Consider the following 16478-nt stretch of genomic DNA (forward strand, 5'->3'; position numbering starts at 1 on the left):
CCTGCGCGCCGAGTGGCCGCCGCCTCCGCAGCCCCGGTGAGACCGGATCCTCCTCCCTTCTTCTTCTTCTTCTTCTTCTTCTCCTCCTCCTCCTCCTCCCTTTCCCCCTACCCCTCCCGCTTCCCCGGTCCCCTCGGGCCTGGCCGGCCGCTGAGGCGGAAGAAGAAGCGGCGGTCAGAGGTTCGTCTGGCGACGGGGGGTGGGGGGGCGGTGGTGCTTCTCCCGCGCTCTCGTCCCGCCGCGCCGTTTCCCGTCCCCGCGGCGGCCTGCGGTGCCGGCGTGGGGGTAGGGATAAGCCGTCCCTCGCCGCGGGGGGTCCTCGGCGGCGGGCGGGCGGCGCTCCCACGGCGGAGAGGCCCGCGGGGGGCTCTGCGGCAGCCTGCCGCTCCCCCCCCCCCCCCCCCCCCTCCCCGCCTGGGTGCGGCTCCCGCCCGCCCCTTCCGCGACCTGTGGCCGCTCCCGGCCGGCAGCTGCGGCTCCGGGCCCGCTGGACCCCGGCGGAGACCCGCAGCGGAGGGAGGCACCCCCAGGGAGGAGGCGAGCTGACGGCTGGGGCCGCCTCCGCGCCCTGGGTCATTGCCGGCTGCTGGCGCGGCGGAACTCGGGAGAGCCGGGAGGAGCGGAGGAGAGGGGAGCGCGCCCAGCCGTGCGACCGGCGGGGCCGTCGCTGGCCCGGGAGCGCGGCGGTGCCCGCGGAGCGGGAAGGTGCCTCATTCCTCGGGGCTGGCGGCGGCTTCGGGGGGAAGCAGGAAAGGAATGAAGGCAGCGGAGGGACGGGACGGCGCACCTGGGTGTTGGGAAGGGGGGGGGGGGGGAAGTGTTTCCTCTCTAGTGCCGGTCGCTGTGTCCTGTAAACAGGAGGGGATGGTAAACCCGGGCCTGTAGTGGGGCGGGCGGTGGGGCTTCCAGTGTGCGGTGCTCCACTTCAGCTGGGCGGGTGGGGATGTTTGCAACTGCGGTGGTTTTTTTAGGGATGCTTGGAGGGACACACACGATGAAGTCTTCTAGGAAGACAGCACTGTAGTGGCATTGTAAATGCCCACTTTCCTCGCCGATATGACTACTTGTGTACAATTCTATGTTATTAGTACCTAAAGTGACAAAGGGCGGGCTTCAGTGTTTGTATGTGGATTTGAAGAGTCAAATGATTCTTAGTGAGCTTTTATAGACTAAATATATGTATAGTATAGCTTTGAAGTTAGCCATCTGCATGCCTAAGCTTCTTCAGTATTTACTATTATTTCTGTTATGAACGGGATAGATAGTCTGCTTTTGAAATAACTTTGATTATGATTAAAAATGGATTTGTGTTGCAGTTAGCATCTGCGTTTTTAGAGGTTTCCTTGCAGAGCCACACCTTGGCTTTCTACATTACTTTGTGACCATAGTAGACCTGAAAGGCTCCCCTAGGGCTGTATCTACATGAATTTGTATGGATATTTAGGAGACTTAAAATACACGATCAACTTAGTTTAGTTTCTCACAAATATACTAGGAGAAATAGGTAATTTTTAATGTTTAACATACTCAGATGTGTAAACCATGTAGTCTTCTGATCTGGGTGTATGTGTCACACCATTTTCCTGATTATTTTTGTGTGTGGAATAAAAGGGTCCTGTTATATGTGGTACTGCGTAACTAACATCTTTCAGGAACAGACCAAAGCAAAAGAAAGGATGTTGCTGCTTATTTAGTATTTTTTTTTACTACATTTTGGACAGGTGATTGTTGGGGTTTTTTTGAGGTCGGCTTCTTTCGGTCATGTGATTATGAAACAGATCAGAATTGGTGCAAATCCTAAAATTTCTCTTCCTTAATTTAGTGGCTATTGCATTTTGAGAATAAATTTTATATGCATGAATAAGATATCCATTATAAGGCTCTTAAACTTTCAGGAACTAACTTAAGCTACCTTAATTATTAATCCAATTTCTTAACATAGAAATGTTTGAATTCATAGTTGAACATTATCATATCTGGTAGTGAATATTTAAGGGAGTGACCTATACTTATGAACTGGACTTTAAGTTGTTAAATAAAACAAACTAGCTTCATCAACATACTAGAGCTCAGAGGAAAAAAATCCACTTTTCTATACATACATGGCTGGATCTTACTGGAGACATCCATGGCTCACTTTTTCTTAAAGGTTAATTTTCCAAAACCAGTCAAGTCTTTCCACAAAACAGAAACGCCCTTGGGGATGGAAACTACCTGTGCTCAGCCTAGAAGGCCAGTTGCCAAGTTAAGTTGTTGGTTTGTCTTGTGCTAATTTAATTTCTGAGCAGGTCTGTTTCCTTTAGTGTATAACTTCCTTTAGAAGCAGAAAAACAGAAAGGAGACTGGTGATGAGTGCATTGTGACCAAACATGTTGTTAGCAGGGAGTCTGACGCTTCTTCGTAGTTTCAGAAAGCTCACCTACCTCAAAGTTGTAACTTGCCTCCCAAGCATAATACGTATGGAAAATAGTAGTAGTTTCCAAGTGAATAGTAATTCTCAAGATGATAACATTGTAGGAATAAATTGGTCCTTTTTTTGGTGAAATTTCGTGTTGCTGCCTTATTAGAATCCCCTTGATGTCCTCCGGTTTCTGGACTGCAGTGCTATCAAAGACACCTTTGATGGCTTTAGAAGAGAGGAAAACTTCCAAGCCTGGAAACTGCTTCATCAATTACCTATTTATTTTTTGCTGCCAAGGATGCACATTTGATACATTGCTCAAGAATCTAGAGCTTCCAACTCTTTTTCTTCTTTCTTTCCTATCTTTGAGATCTGTTGGCTAGGTGTATTAATTTACATAATTGATTTTGATTGGTTTTAGTGCTTGTATTCCCCCTTGTTACTAGTTGGTACAATCATTTGAAACATGTTGACTTGAAACTCAGCATATCCTTAATAGTAACTAAGTATTAAAGTGCCTGAGCTTGGTACTTTCACTGCTAGTTGGGAGGATTGCTATCTCTGCACACATGAATGCATGTGGAGTTTGGCTTGCAGTCGTTCAGTTCTTAATTCTGACATTTTATTATGTTAAAAATAGTGAATGACTCACTACTTCAGGCGTGTTTTTACTTGTGATTTGTATGAAGCTGCCCTTGGATGGAAATAAGAGTTTGACTAAAAGTGCACAAAGTAGTATTTAAAACTTTATAAAATTATTATTAGTTTTAAAAAACTAGTTAAAATTGAATGTCCAGGGAGATAAGTTTTGGTGGATTTTTCTTTTTGTTCTAAACATACAGGTTTATTGAAGTGTGAATAGTAGTTAGTGAAGTTAGAATTCAAGAGATATTTAGTTGGCTGATAGGAACCTGTGAGACTTTCAAGTGTTTCCCTGAATTTTATTGGAAGTTAGGTATCTAATCTGCCAGACTTCTTAATGGGATTTTCAGAATTTATTTCTTTTCCTCGTATCAAAATATCTAAACAAACAAAATCACAAACCAAATTGTATGTCTATATACCTGTTTTGCCTTATAATTTGGAAAAAAATACAGCAAATTTCGTTTTGAATTAGTCAAGTTGAGGACTGTTATATCTATATATTTTATACCTTTCCCTACTAATTACATTGGAAACAGTCAATATACTTATTTCATGTTACACATTGAAATATAGTGTTAACACTTCCATGTATGTAGTGCAGTATGTATCTCAGTGTATCAATCTTTGCCTGACTTTAGAAGATAAACACATTTAAGGATGGCAATTAATAGCCTGTCCCATAACTCGTTAACACTCGATAGCTAATTCTTTGAATGGTCTCATTCAGATTTGAAGTACGTGAACAAGTGTTAAAAGCCCCTTCATTAAAACTCCTTAAGATAAAAGGAATAATTACTGAAAACTAAACCCTCTTATCAACCTGTTATTTAATTTTGCTCTCCACCTTAATAGGGAGTTACTTTGGATCACCTGGTAATAATTGGATTTAATTTGCAATCCAGTCCCCCTGTGGCCTTCCAGCAGCTACCTACCAGTCCTGGTTTAGATAGCTGACTTCTGAGAAGTTACCCAGTACAAAATGGGCATTCCAGTGACATTGTGGAAGGGAAAAGTCTTATTCACAGAACTTGTATTCAAGGATTATTTTTATTCTATCAGAATTTCAGTTCAGCATATGAAGCTAACTTCAGCCATAGAACTTTTACCCATAAATAAGAAATGTTCACTGCTGCGTAGTTATGAGAACTACAGGAGACATCTGCATCTGTAGACGTCTCTTCAGGTTCCTCGACTTTCAGTTAGCTGCAGTGTTAAGAGCTGTATGTCAACCAAGCACCGTGCAGTGAGAGAGAGGTTAGGTTGGGCCTGGGGAGAGCTGAGCCTCTTACAGTTCTCCTTTGGCAAGTATGTGGCTTTGGACAAGCTGATTCTTATTTCAGTGCCTCAGTTTTTCAGTCTCTAAAGTGAGGAGAGTATCTCTCATTGTCTTATTCTTCAGAGAAGTGTGAGATAGGTAGGTAGTCTTGGATGACTTTCCAGGCACGAAATGATGTTCCTGTACCACTTATCCTAATGTTTTGAACAGATTCACTTATCTTGGGCAAGTGACAATGGTAATTTTAAATGAGAAATTCAGAGATCCTGATGTAATGTTCTCCTCAGGACTACTTAGCATAGTTTCATTACAAAGGAATGGGATGTGACTCCTGACTTTGTGACAAATACAAGATTTTGTTCTCAGCAAATGTTTATCTTTGGCAGCAAAACACAGTAGGGATGTGGAAAATAGGAATCAGTATGTAGCATCTTCCTACCATGTGCACTTCCCTGGAACATATAACAGAAATGAGATGGTTTCAGATCAGCTGTAAACCAAGGGCTTCAGCTTTGTAAATTTACAGTTCAAAGGTGGTTTGCATCACAGAAATGTTCTGCAACAAGACTCCTGTTGTCATCTCGGTCTTTTCTGCTATTGAGGGTCGTACTCAAATGTTCCAGCTATTTATAGTAATTAATTTCACAGTTTCAACTCATCTTCTGTTGAACAGGTCTGCTTTTTCAGTTAGACTCTCGGCCACATGCTGCCAAAAATGTCTTTAATCTTACTAGCAGGTGTATATCAATTTCTCTGTGGCATCCTAGACTGGTTCTGTTACCTAATGACTAAAACAGCGCATATTAGTTTTGTTCTCTTTTTCCTGTTTCTGAAGATGTATATTCTTTAAAATTACACCAGAATGGGGAAATTAGGGTATCAGTGACTTCTTTTGCTGAAGCTTAGCCCTACTGATGCTCTGCCCGAACAGAGCTTAATCCACCAGTTTGGATTGTTCTTGAAACTTTGCTCCTAAACGAGGAAAAACAATGCTGCAGAGAGACCCAGGATACCAGTAGAGCCACAAGCTATTTCTGTGGGCCCAACACGCTTAGGAAGTCTGCGTGTCTCTGTAGCCGTTTAAAGTTCAGTGCAAAATCTGTCAGTGGATCAGGTTGCATGTTAAGCTGTTATCAGATAACCAGGATAGTGTTTAGTGATGCGGAGATAGGATGCATACTAATTTGGTGAAAAGAAGTTGTAACTTGAAGCAGAAGGTCCTTGCTTTGGATGAGTGATATCTTTGTATATCCTTGATATACTTGTGGTTTAGTGACATCAGCAGTTAACTGCACCTGAAACTTGAAGGTCTGAAGTCAAGACTTATGCTAATATGTGTTGTTACAGCAGATACTAGTCTCTCCTTCCTCCCCCAGATATTAACACCTTTTCTGTTTTTCTTAATTAACTGGCTTCACCTGAACAAACAGTGAGTCTTGGGTTTGACTGTTTTGACTGTTTTCCAGTTAAACCACCAGTAAAAACTAAGAGTTTGAGATTCTTGTTTGTATATTTCTTTACTGAAAAAGATCAGTGACACTAAATCAGTAGTAATTAAAGTAGCATTAATTAAGCATGTCTGTTTCCAATGAGTGAATGTTAAATTATGTTGCAGGTGGTGCTCTGTTGAAATAGCAGATCTTTGCTATGACTGGCAGGTATTTACAACCTTTATCTTACACTAAATAGTATATTTTTGGTTGAATTTAAAGGATGTCCTTTCAAGTAAGGTATTTCTGCATTCACCACCATTCATTGTGGACTGTAATGAATAGTGATGTCTTGGACAGTAGACAGACTGTCCCTGGTTATTCCTCGATTTTGGACTACAAAAGAGCAGCTGCAAGATTAAATAAATCTGGAAGTATTTGGTAGATGTGGTAATCAGGTGTCCTTTGTGGTGGTGATTTTGCTGTCACAACTATCCCATTCTTAATTATGTTTCTGTGTTTACGTGGAAGATAAGATAAAACTTGACCCCATTTTTAAGAGGACAAGAAATGTTCAAACAAGAAACCAGACGTTGGTGGCCTGTGGTCATTGCTTTTTTAACCACTCCAAGTGTGTTAACCCCTGCTATTCCAGCATCCCTTTGCTCCTCTTACCTCTTTACTTTTCTCCTGTCTGCAGCAGTCATGGCTGTTTGGAAATGACTTGGAAGGAAAAAAAATGGAATGTGGATTGTTAATAGGTGAAACACAGAGAAGATGAATCAAATAAGCTTTGGGAATATAGGTTTAGGTTTTTTAATCCTTAGCTGTGGTTCTGTTTGTTCTTTAGTAGAGTGCCAAAGGTGAAATAAATGGGTTGATGTTGAGAGTTAGTTGGAAAATGATGGAATGTTGAAGAAACTACGTTTATATTTTTAGTGGCCTGGTATTGATAAGCTTAAAGTTGGTAAAACCACAGAAGATGAAAAAGTAGCTGTTTAATATGGAAATGAAAAAAAATGTGGATGTCTTATAAATGGTTAAAGGAAATGCACAGCTGTACTCAGTGAGAAAACTGGGTAATTCTTGGAAGACGTATAAAGTCTTACTGAACCTCATTTTAACTCCAGCTTTAGAAGCTGTGTTGACTAAATTATCTTCATTCATGAGTCTAGGTCTTGATAAGAATTAATATACAAACCATTCTGCTCTTCATTTCTCTTCAATACTAGTTTAATTTTTTTCCTCTATGAGGGTTTTAGTGCAAATAATTGAGTACTAATTTAGAAATAAGTTTGTTAGGCAATTACTTTTAAGGGGTAACTATGAAAGGTTTTTGAAAAAGCTCTAATGTGTAAATTAATTTTATTTTCCTGCTTTCAGTCATTCAAGTGCAGCCATTGATCACGAGATGTTACCACGAAATCTACCTCAGACTTCACTTTTGCTCATTCATTTGCTGCGTCATAGATCTCAACAGGAGCTCTGGAGACACTCTTGAAAGTCTCTGAACAGATTGTGACATCAAGTCAAGGCATGATGACCTAATAGTAGGTCAGAGTCTGAAACATTGATTCAGCAGTCCAAGATAACATTGCCTTTTTAAACCTATCACTTCTGAAGGCTACAGACCTACAGACCTCCTGCCATTTCTTCCCTGGTTACTCAACTGACCTTTCTCTGGCAAAAAGATCTTGACTTTTCTCTCTGGTCCTGGAAATATTAATGGAATACAGTCATGTCTACCCAGGACGAGAGGCAGATAAATACAGAGTATGCTGTATCCTTGCTGGAGCAGTTAAAATTCTTTTATGAACAGCAGTTGCTAACTGACATAGTGTTGATTGTTGAGGGCACCGAATTTCCCTGCCATAAGATGGTTCTTGCAACGTGCAGCTCGTATTTCAGGTAAGTATTCAAACTAGGATCTGTTAATTCTAGAAAATCTGTGATACCTGTGTTTGAGTGTAATGTTTCTTAACTGATTAACAATTAATGTGTTGCAGAGAGTTTTAAAGATCAGTGAAGTAAGTAAAAGACCTAAATATCATTACTTACCAACAACAAAAGAGTAAAATAAATTTTCCAGCATCTTGTGACTTAGTCTGGATAGGTACTGTAATTTTTACAGTAAGTGGTAAAAAAAAAAAAATCACACTTGGATGGGTCATTTATTTAGGGAGTTGAGTGATTAGTAAATTTCTTTATTTGTCATAGTTGGTCTTTAAATATTTAATCTTTTTTATTTTCCAAGGTAGGGTAAGAGGGGATTATTGAGACTTTGCTGTGGGAGTTCCATTGTCGTGTTCATTAGCTGTAGTTTCGTAGAAGCCTCTGCTAAAAGTAGGGATTGCTGTGCAAGTTCATGGCTTCTCTTTCCGAATCATCTGGGTGTTCTGCTCAGCAAAGAAGACAAACTCTTCTCTTGCCTGAGTCTTGTTGCAATTGCAACAGGTTTTTTTTGTGTGGGGGGTTGTTTGTTTTTTTTCCTCCACTGAGATGCTGTTGAAATTTTAAATTCAGTGGCTCCTGCTTTCCAGGTGTCCTGTTTTCTGTGTTTTGAAAAGATTTTATTAATAAGATATGTCGACTGCTACTACTTCTTGCAGATACCGTCATAGTGAGTCCTAGATGATGAGGCACCATGAATTTTCTGCAGTGATTAATCACTTTTTATTGGCAACACAGTGTAATTAATCTGGCTGGCTGGAAGGAATTTTGAAGCTTGAAACTAGTCTTGGTGATATCCATGCATGTTTTACCTTCCTGATGCATTGTGGAAGTATTAGAACTTCTCTCCTGTTTAATCAAGGGAAGATTTGCAAATTCTGTGTTCTTGTTGAGACGGGCTCACTGTACAGAACATTTCCAAGATGTTTTCTGTATTTTGCTGCTTTCTTGCATAGAACTATTCAAGGATTAATTTATTACTTTCACAGAAGTTTTTGTTGCTGCTTCTTGTATTAATTTTTTCATCTCAGATGAGCGTGGTACAATTTTTAGCAACAAGTACTGTGATCACTAGATAATGATTATTGCTGTTGGCCTTGTGCAGATGACATAGTTCCAACAGTCTGTAAAATAACAGCCACTGGAAATGTGGCCAGATTTAATGTGGGTGGCTAATCATAAGGTTGGAAAGCTGTTGTGAGTCCACGCAGCGTGCTGCATTAGAATATGCAGTCAGATCTCTCATATGTGTTTGTTTATTATTTGTGGAATGAGGTTTTGGCACTGGTTAAAAGAATTATCAAGCTTGTGGTTTTGTCATGTTCTGTTTTTCTTCTCTACTTTACTTTACAAAAAGATGCTCAGCTTCCTAAATTTAGCTTTATTATGAAACATTGATAGCCCCAAAGGAGGCTGTGGGGAGAAGGGGAAGAAGAGAAAAGGATCTCTTAGTGTGATCCAGCCACTGTGCATGACAGCAGCCCACTTATCTTCCATCTTGGTGCTCGAACACTGTGCTGCGGCTACCCAGCTCCGGCACAGCCCGCTCACCACACACCAGAGCCAGGTTCTCCAACAGCCACCTCTTCCTTTCTATGAAGAGGAGTCTCTGCTGGCACTTGTACTGTCTTGCTAACCTTAAAAAAGCTGCATGGCAAGTTGTTACTCCCTTGGCCAGTCAGTGATGCTTCCCAAAAGGCAAGTTGCCCTGAGTTAAGGAGCTTAGAAGGCAGAGAGATGGGGATGGGGTGGAGGAGGGAATGGTGGTGGGGCACTGTTGTGCTGTCAGATGCTTCTTGGAATGGCTTTGCTTAGGGAGTGTACCTCCATGTCCCCTTCACCTCTGCTCTGGGGGCAGGACTGCAGGGTGCCTGCACTGTCCCTTCTAACTTCTCTCCTATCTTCCCTAAAAAGCCCCAAATAAATACAAAGAGCCTAGAGCTGAATTTTCAGTGCAACCTTAAATACCAAACCTGAATTAATACAAAGCTCTTAAAATCAGTGTCCCCCATTTTAAGAAAATTGCCACGTACCTGGTTTACACTACTAGAAGCCAGTGAGTTCTTAACCGTGTTGAGTCTGATAGTTTTTTGTGTCACTGATTTTTGTCTACAAACTAAAAGCTTACTGCATATTATTATGAATGGTATATAAGAAATACTTCATGGAGTGCTAGTCCTTGCTCCATTTTCTGAGCTAATTTTCTCCTCCCAGAGGAGCATGCTTTTTGATAGGACTTAGCTCAGTCCACTCTGTAAATCTGCTATTTCTGTTTTAGAATCTAAGATCTAAATGTGTATGTTTCAGCAGTATTTTCTGAAGGATGTTTCTTCCCTCTCAATATCAACCTAACATAGAAAAAGTTTTAGATTTTGTCATTAAAACTCTAAAATTATTAGAGTGCTCTGCTGATTAACACTAGAGAGTTTGCATAAATATAAAATATTTCTGCAGAAGGCACTGATGGTACTTTGTGGATGTTCTGCACAAATGCTTTGGCTTAAATACTAGATGGTAGCCTAAGGTAAATACTAAACACCTGTAAACAGGCAACCAAAAAGGCTGTTCACCGTTTGGAGTGTAATCGCTGAAGACTTATGGGTGACTATTTAAGATTGCTGTACTTACTGTTGATCCTTGTCTTAATGTGTATATTTCTCCTCAGAGCCATGTTCATGAGTGGACTAAGTGAAAGTAAACAAACCCATGTACACCTGAGGAATGTGGATGCAGCCACTTTACAGATTATCATAACTTATGCATACACGGGTAACTTGGCAATAAGTGACAGCACAGTAGAACAGCTTTATGAAACGGCCTGCTTTTTACAGGTAGGAGTGTTTTATTTTGAGTATGAAATAACTGCTGCTAATCTCTGAACCTTTTTTTTTTTCTTGTTAAATAGTCTTCTCTGTTTAGTCATTTCAAAATACCCTTCTTCACTTTGCTCAGTACAGACAGCAGTTGCTTGCCAGATAGGTTTCCTGTACCCATCCCTCCTCGCTTTACGGTCCCTGTGGAGGGTGGATGTAAAACAGTGCACTTCTGACATTCAGAAAACGAGTTTCTCCAGCAGACATAATGATGTGATGTACCTGATCTGTATGGGGCAGCCGAGTAAGTCACGGCTGTATTTCTGTGTATGTACAGTATTCCAGGCCTAAGCTCTGTTGTTCGGCACTAAATGCGGGTACTTCTCCTTGCTGCAGGTATGTGAAGGAATAGATTGTATGCAGTAATACTGAGTGTGTTTTTTCTTTGCATTACAGGTAGATGATGTGTTACAGCAGTGTAGAGAATACTTAATCAAAAAAATTAATGCAGAAAATTGTGTGCGTCTGTTAAGTTTTGCTGATCTCTTCAGCTGTGAAGAGTTAAAACAGAGTGCTAAAAGGATGGTAGAGCACAAGTTCACAGCTGTGTACCACCAGGAGGCTTTCATGCAACTGTCACATGATCTACTGATAGATATTTTAAGCAGTGACAATTTAAATGTGGAAAAGGAGGAGACAGTTCGTGAAGCTGCTATGTTGTGGCTGGAGTACAACACAGAATCACGATCGCAGTATTTGTCCTCTGTTCTTAGCCAAATCCGAATCGATGCACTTTCAGAAGTGACACAGAGAGCCTGGTTCCAAGGCTTACCACCCAATGATAAATCGGTGGTGGTGCAAGGACTGTACAAATCCATGCCTAAGTTTTTCAAGCCCCGACTTGGTATGACGAAAGAGGAGATGATGATTTTCATTGAAGCTGCTGCTGAAAACCCTGGTAGTCTTTATTCTTCTGTCTGTTATAGCCCCCAGGCAGAAAAAGTTTACAAACTGTGCAGCCCTCCGGCTGACTTGCATAAGGTTGGGACGCTGGTAACTCCCGATAATGACATCTATATAGCGGGTGGGCAAGTCCCTCTGAAAAACACGAAAACTAATCACAGTAAAAGCAGCAAACTCCAGGCTGCCTTCAGAACTGTGAATTGCTTTTACTGGTTTGATGCACAGCAAAACACTTGGTTTCCAAAGACACCGATGCTCTTTGTTCGTATAAAGCCATCCCTGGTCTGCTGTGAAGGATACATCTATGCAATTGGAGGGGACAGCGTCGGTGGAGAGCTCAACAGGAGAACTGTGGAGAGGTACGATACCGAGAAGGATGAGTGGACCATGGTAAGCCCGTTGCCCTGCGCGTGGCAATGGAGCACGGCAGTGGCTGTTCACAACTGCATTTACGTCATGACACACAACTTGATGTACTGTTACTTCCCCAGGTCAGATGCTTGGGTAGAAATGGCTATGAGACAAACAAGTAGGTGTTTTGCTTCAGCTGCTGCTTTTGGAGACAAAATCTTCTATATTGGCGGACTGCATATTGCCAGCAATTCTGGTGTAAGGCTCCCAAGCAGTACTGTAGATGGGTCTTCCGTCACTGTGGAAATCTACGACGTGAATAAAAACGAGTGGAGGATGGCAGCCAACATCCCTGCCAAGCGGTATTCCGACCCGTGCGTTCGAGCCGTTGTCATCTCTAATTCTCTGTGCGTCTTTATACGAGAAACCCATATGAACGAGAGGGCCAAGTATGCCACCTACCAGTATGACCTGGAACTCGATCGCTGGTTCCTAAGGCAGCATATATCGGAACGTGTGCTGTGGGACTTGGGGAAGGACTTCCGGTGCACTGTGGGAAAGCTGTATCCATCCTGCCTTGAAGAGTCCCCATGGAAACCTCCAACGTACCTCTTCTCACCAGATGGAGCTGATGAATTTGAGCTGGATGGGGAGATGGTTACTCTGCCACCCGTATAGCTCCCAGATTAGACTGCACAGCCGATCCTGTGCTCAGTTACCTTGAAAGGAAAGGTTGTGAAAGAACAGGTCTGGAAACAGAAATGCCAGACCTGTCCTTCATGAGTTGTATTTTTAGGCCCTACCTAACACTTGCCGCCATTCAGTATGAATCAGTAAAATGAGCAGATATGCTTCCATAATCTGAAATACTATTATCTGGTAATTGAGAAACATATATGTATATCATGAGCTTAAGCATCTGACTTGTCTAAAGAATTACTTTCTAGTTCTATGAATTCTCCGTTCAGGAAAATTAGCTTCAGAAAAAAGTAGTTACTGTTTCTAGGATGATGTCACAACTCTTCTGAAAGTAGCTTCCAGTTATATTTGAACTACTTCTGGACATTCTACTCAAGTGCTAGTTATATAATTGTCAGTGTGGCCTAATTAAAGGACTGTGCTGCACTTACTTAATACTAATATCCATGTTGGTATAGTAATGCCATTAAAAGAAAAAGAAACAAATCCCATGGATCTACCTGTGGTAGGAAGGGTAGATCTTCCATTGTATGGTAACATGCAGGGCAAAATGACTGCAGGTTCAGTCAAGCTGTATTATTAGGTGCATGTATTCTATTTTCACTAACTTATACCTGTCTATTTAGAATACAGGTCTTCCAAGCAGCTGGTAGTTTACCAGGTGTGGACTTAAGTTGCTGGGCTTGCAATAGGGATTGTCAGCCCTCATAGTGCGGGTCTGTGTGGAGCTTTAATCGGTAAATGTCTCCACATTCTGTATTACAGTAACATTGGCTCATGTATATTACTTCCTGCTGCTGATGTATTTTTCCATTGTAAAACAAAGTTTTAGTGTGGATTAACCAGGTCTTTATTTTCTGTTAATTTAATAACAAGCATTACTGTAGTGTGATTGTGTAGAGATACCCCTTAGCTGTCAGGTTTTTTACTTTGGGGGGAGCATACTGTTCAGGAATATCCTGTGCTCTGCGTGCAGGAGAGCAGATGACTAGTGCTGCTCTGGCATTAATCCCAGGAACCACTAGCAGTAGCGGGGCGCCGCCAATCTAACATGAACACAGGTGCTTCATGACAAACCTTACTAGCATGTTCAGCTGCATCATGTTCTGGCACTGTATTTTGAATGACATTAATTTATTAAAAAAGACTGAATCCAACTGAGTTTGAGCGTCCTTTCTGGTGGTAGTTGATACTGTTATGACACCCTCCCACCACACACCTGCTGCTAGCAAGTAGTTTGTTAAAGACAACCTGAAAGGGTTAAGCTACAAAAAGCCTGGAGACAAACACAGTAGTTGACTGAGCTTATGGGGCAGTGAAAGCTGGAAATTAGGTGGTAGGCTTATATGGAACTTGAATCCCCCACTATGATTTTTGTAAATCGGCACTTCTCCTGTCATGGGACAAATTCTGCTCTGCTAAAAGGGAAGGATAACAGCCACTAAGGAGGTAATGAGGAATCTTTCCAGAAGCTCAGAAGATGAGACCTATTTTCAGTCTTTAATAGCAAGAGCACATTTATTTACTCCCTCACCCAGACTGCTGCTGGCTTTTCTGTAGTTCTGTTCGTTATTCCAGTAAATACATTTTTCAACAAAGACAACACCTGTGTATTTCTGTGGCTAGGTCTCAAGTGGATTTAAAATGTTTTGTCTTGTACAATTCTTAAAGGTTTGACTGGAAAAGGGACTTCAGATAAGAAACCTGCCTTCTATAACACTCTTCCTAATGCTTTGGCATTTTCTATCATGTAGGGATTTATGGGACCCAGAATAACAATGGCTTCAACAGAAAGAGGCAAGTTACTAATTTTTTTTATTAAGATGACATAACATGTTTGCACTTACCACTGTTGTCACTTTTGTTTTTTAAAAAACACCTGAACTGCTTATCCAAGAGGGGAGAAGCAACTTGGGATCCTGCTGGTAGGTCTGTTTATATTTCAAAGTAAATTTGACTACAAATTAGGTGACTAAACTGTAGTGGCTGTAGGTCAAAGTTGCCTTGCAGAACCTGAAGGACTGTCCTTGATTTTATCCATTTAGGAAAATATTTTCAGATACTGATAGTCTACATGACTTCCTGCTAGCCTGCATTTTTTATGTATTTTTATATTGTTTCTAGATATTGCTTGCATTTTTTGTATTTTATATGGTCTAAGATACAGTACCTTATTTAAAATTAATTTACTGTCAATAATACAGTACTTAAAGACTAGCCCTGTGTTGAACTGTTCTCCAGTGCCTCTCTTTTAGTTGCTCGCTTATACAACTAGTTGCTGCAGTTGTTATTCAACCCTGAAGGAAAACACAGCTGGCAAATGCTACTCTCAAGTCTGAATTCTTTCCTTGCATAATTTGAGAAGGAAACTGTGCAGGCAAAGCATCATGTGCCTGGAAATGGTCACTGGTGGTACAGTGAGAGAAAGATCTATGTGGGAACAAAGACAACAGCTGAAAAAAATTCATTTTTCCTTTCATAAATAGAGTGAATATGATTAAAGCCTTCACAGAGTTCCAAACTAGTATCTTACTACAAAGCTTCAGCTTAATACTAGCCTGTTCAGCCTGTGCTTGGCTTTGAAGTACATTCACATACAAGGTTCATTGAATCAACTCTGTATGTCCTCAAGCTTTGTGGTATTTGCAAACACTTTGCTGCTTTGCTGGTAGAACTACTTTAAGTTAGTCCTACATAGCTTCAGTTCCCCCTGCCTGAAGTAATAAAAAGGAGGGACCTAGCCTCTGCTAATATTTAATGCATCCAATGATTTTTACAGTTGTTTAAGTACAATTCTAATTGCAAGTTTAATTTTTGTTCTAGGGGAGCCAGTCAGATCAGGGGCAGTGAACTGTGTCAAGCTTTACAGAGAACAAGGTTAGATGGATAGTTCACTTTGGGGGAAAGTAATTTGAGAAAATACTAAAGATTGTTCTTTTTTTTTTTTTTACAATTTAAAGCACTGCCTAGTTTGAAGCATTGCTTTCTGCAACATTCCTCACTTCTCAGTGCTTCTGTTAAGATGACCAGCACCAGCTAAGGACCACCTGTGGGCAAATCTGCAGACTACTGGACTTGGGAGCAGGCTTGTGTTCTTCCTCTGTTTCCTATTTACAGCTACCTTCAAATTGTTTTCTTTTTGGGTCTGGATTCCTACATAAGGCAGACTGAAACAGGCTCATCCTTAAAACCAGCTTATTTCTACTTCATGCTCAACATCAGCCAGACAAAGTTCTGTTTAGTTCCACTCCAGAATTACTTAAAATATCTCCCTCCTCCAACATTTACACGCGTATAATTCAGCCAGGCAGAGTTCTTACTCACAGAGCTTGTAACTGGGAGGAGGAGGAGTACTAACAGACTGAGTAAAACACAGGGATCCCTCCTGACAGTGGGAGGCAGGCTGTATGAAATGTGTACATCTTCACACAGCTCCCAGGTTCTGGGAGGTGAACAGCCTGAGCCAGCAGCTGACAGCCAGACCTGGGTCAGTACTGGGCTACAGAAACTCTGACCTGGAAGAAAGAACTAACAGCAAAGACGGGACAGGCATGAAGGGGAAACAGTAACGTCATCTCTGTGCCTGCTTTCTGCTCTAAAACACGTAGTGCTGCTGTGGCTTGGCCTAACTTGTGAAACTAGGTAGGTACTTTTGTTTCAGCAAGGGAAGGGTTTAGGCTTTGTACATGACACCAGTATTGAGGTGCTAAAGTGTGACTGGTCATCTGAAACATAACATGGCTTCAACTCTTAAAATAGTAAACTCCACTGAATACATACATGTGCTCTGCTGGTTCAATATGACCAAAGAGGCAGTAAACAGGTTCTAAAAATGCAGACTAAAGTCTAGCCAGATGATGTGCTAAACATCAAGCTAAATCTTGATGCTGAGATTTTATGTAAGAAGGGCAAGAGGTAGGGCTAGCTAATTTGACTCAGAACATGTTTCT

At 41.4% G+C, this 16478-nt stretch overlaps 1 protein-coding gene across 1 annotated transcript; it reads left to right on the plus strand.

Annotated features, from left to right (window-relative positions):
* Nucleotides 1-71: 71 nt before the first annotated feature.
* On the plus strand, nucleotides 72-13689 carry KBTBD2 (kelch repeat and BTB domain containing 2). The gene is made up of 4 exons (XM_074900830.1): nucleotides 72-180; nucleotides 7136-7660; nucleotides 10368-10533; nucleotides 10972-13689. Exons 2-4 carry the CDS (start codon nucleotides 7491-7493, stop codon nucleotides 12505-12507), a joined length of 1872 nt encoding a protein of 623 aa, XP_074756931.1. The 5' UTR covers nucleotides 72-180; nucleotides 7136-7490; the 3' UTR covers nucleotides 12508-13689.
* The last annotated feature ends 2789 nt before the right edge of the window (nucleotides 13690-16478 follow it).

The sequence above is a fragment of the Athene noctua genome, chromosome 2, assembly GCF_965140245.1.
Source record: "Athene noctua chromosome 2, bAthNoc1.hap1.1, whole genome shotgun sequence".
NCBI classification, from domain to species: domain Eukaryota; kingdom Metazoa; phylum Chordata; class Aves; order Strigiformes; family Strigidae; genus Athene; species Athene noctua.

What these genes read in the sequence shown, in the direction of transcription:
- KBTBD2 (XM_074900830.1), top strand. Translation starts at nt 7,491, where the DNA reads ATGTCTACCCAGGACGAGAGGCAGATAAATACAGAGTATGCTGTATCC. An exon ending in ACGTGCAGCTCGTATTTCAG is followed by an intron (nt 7,661 to 10,367) that starts GTAAGTATTCAA and finishes ATTTCTCCTCAG; the next exon opens with AGCCATGTTCATGAGTGGAC. An exon ending in AAACGGCCTGCTTTTTACAG is followed by an intron (nt 10,534 to 10,971) that starts GTAGGAGTGTTT and finishes TTTGCATTACAG; the next exon opens with GTAGATGATGTGTTACAGCA.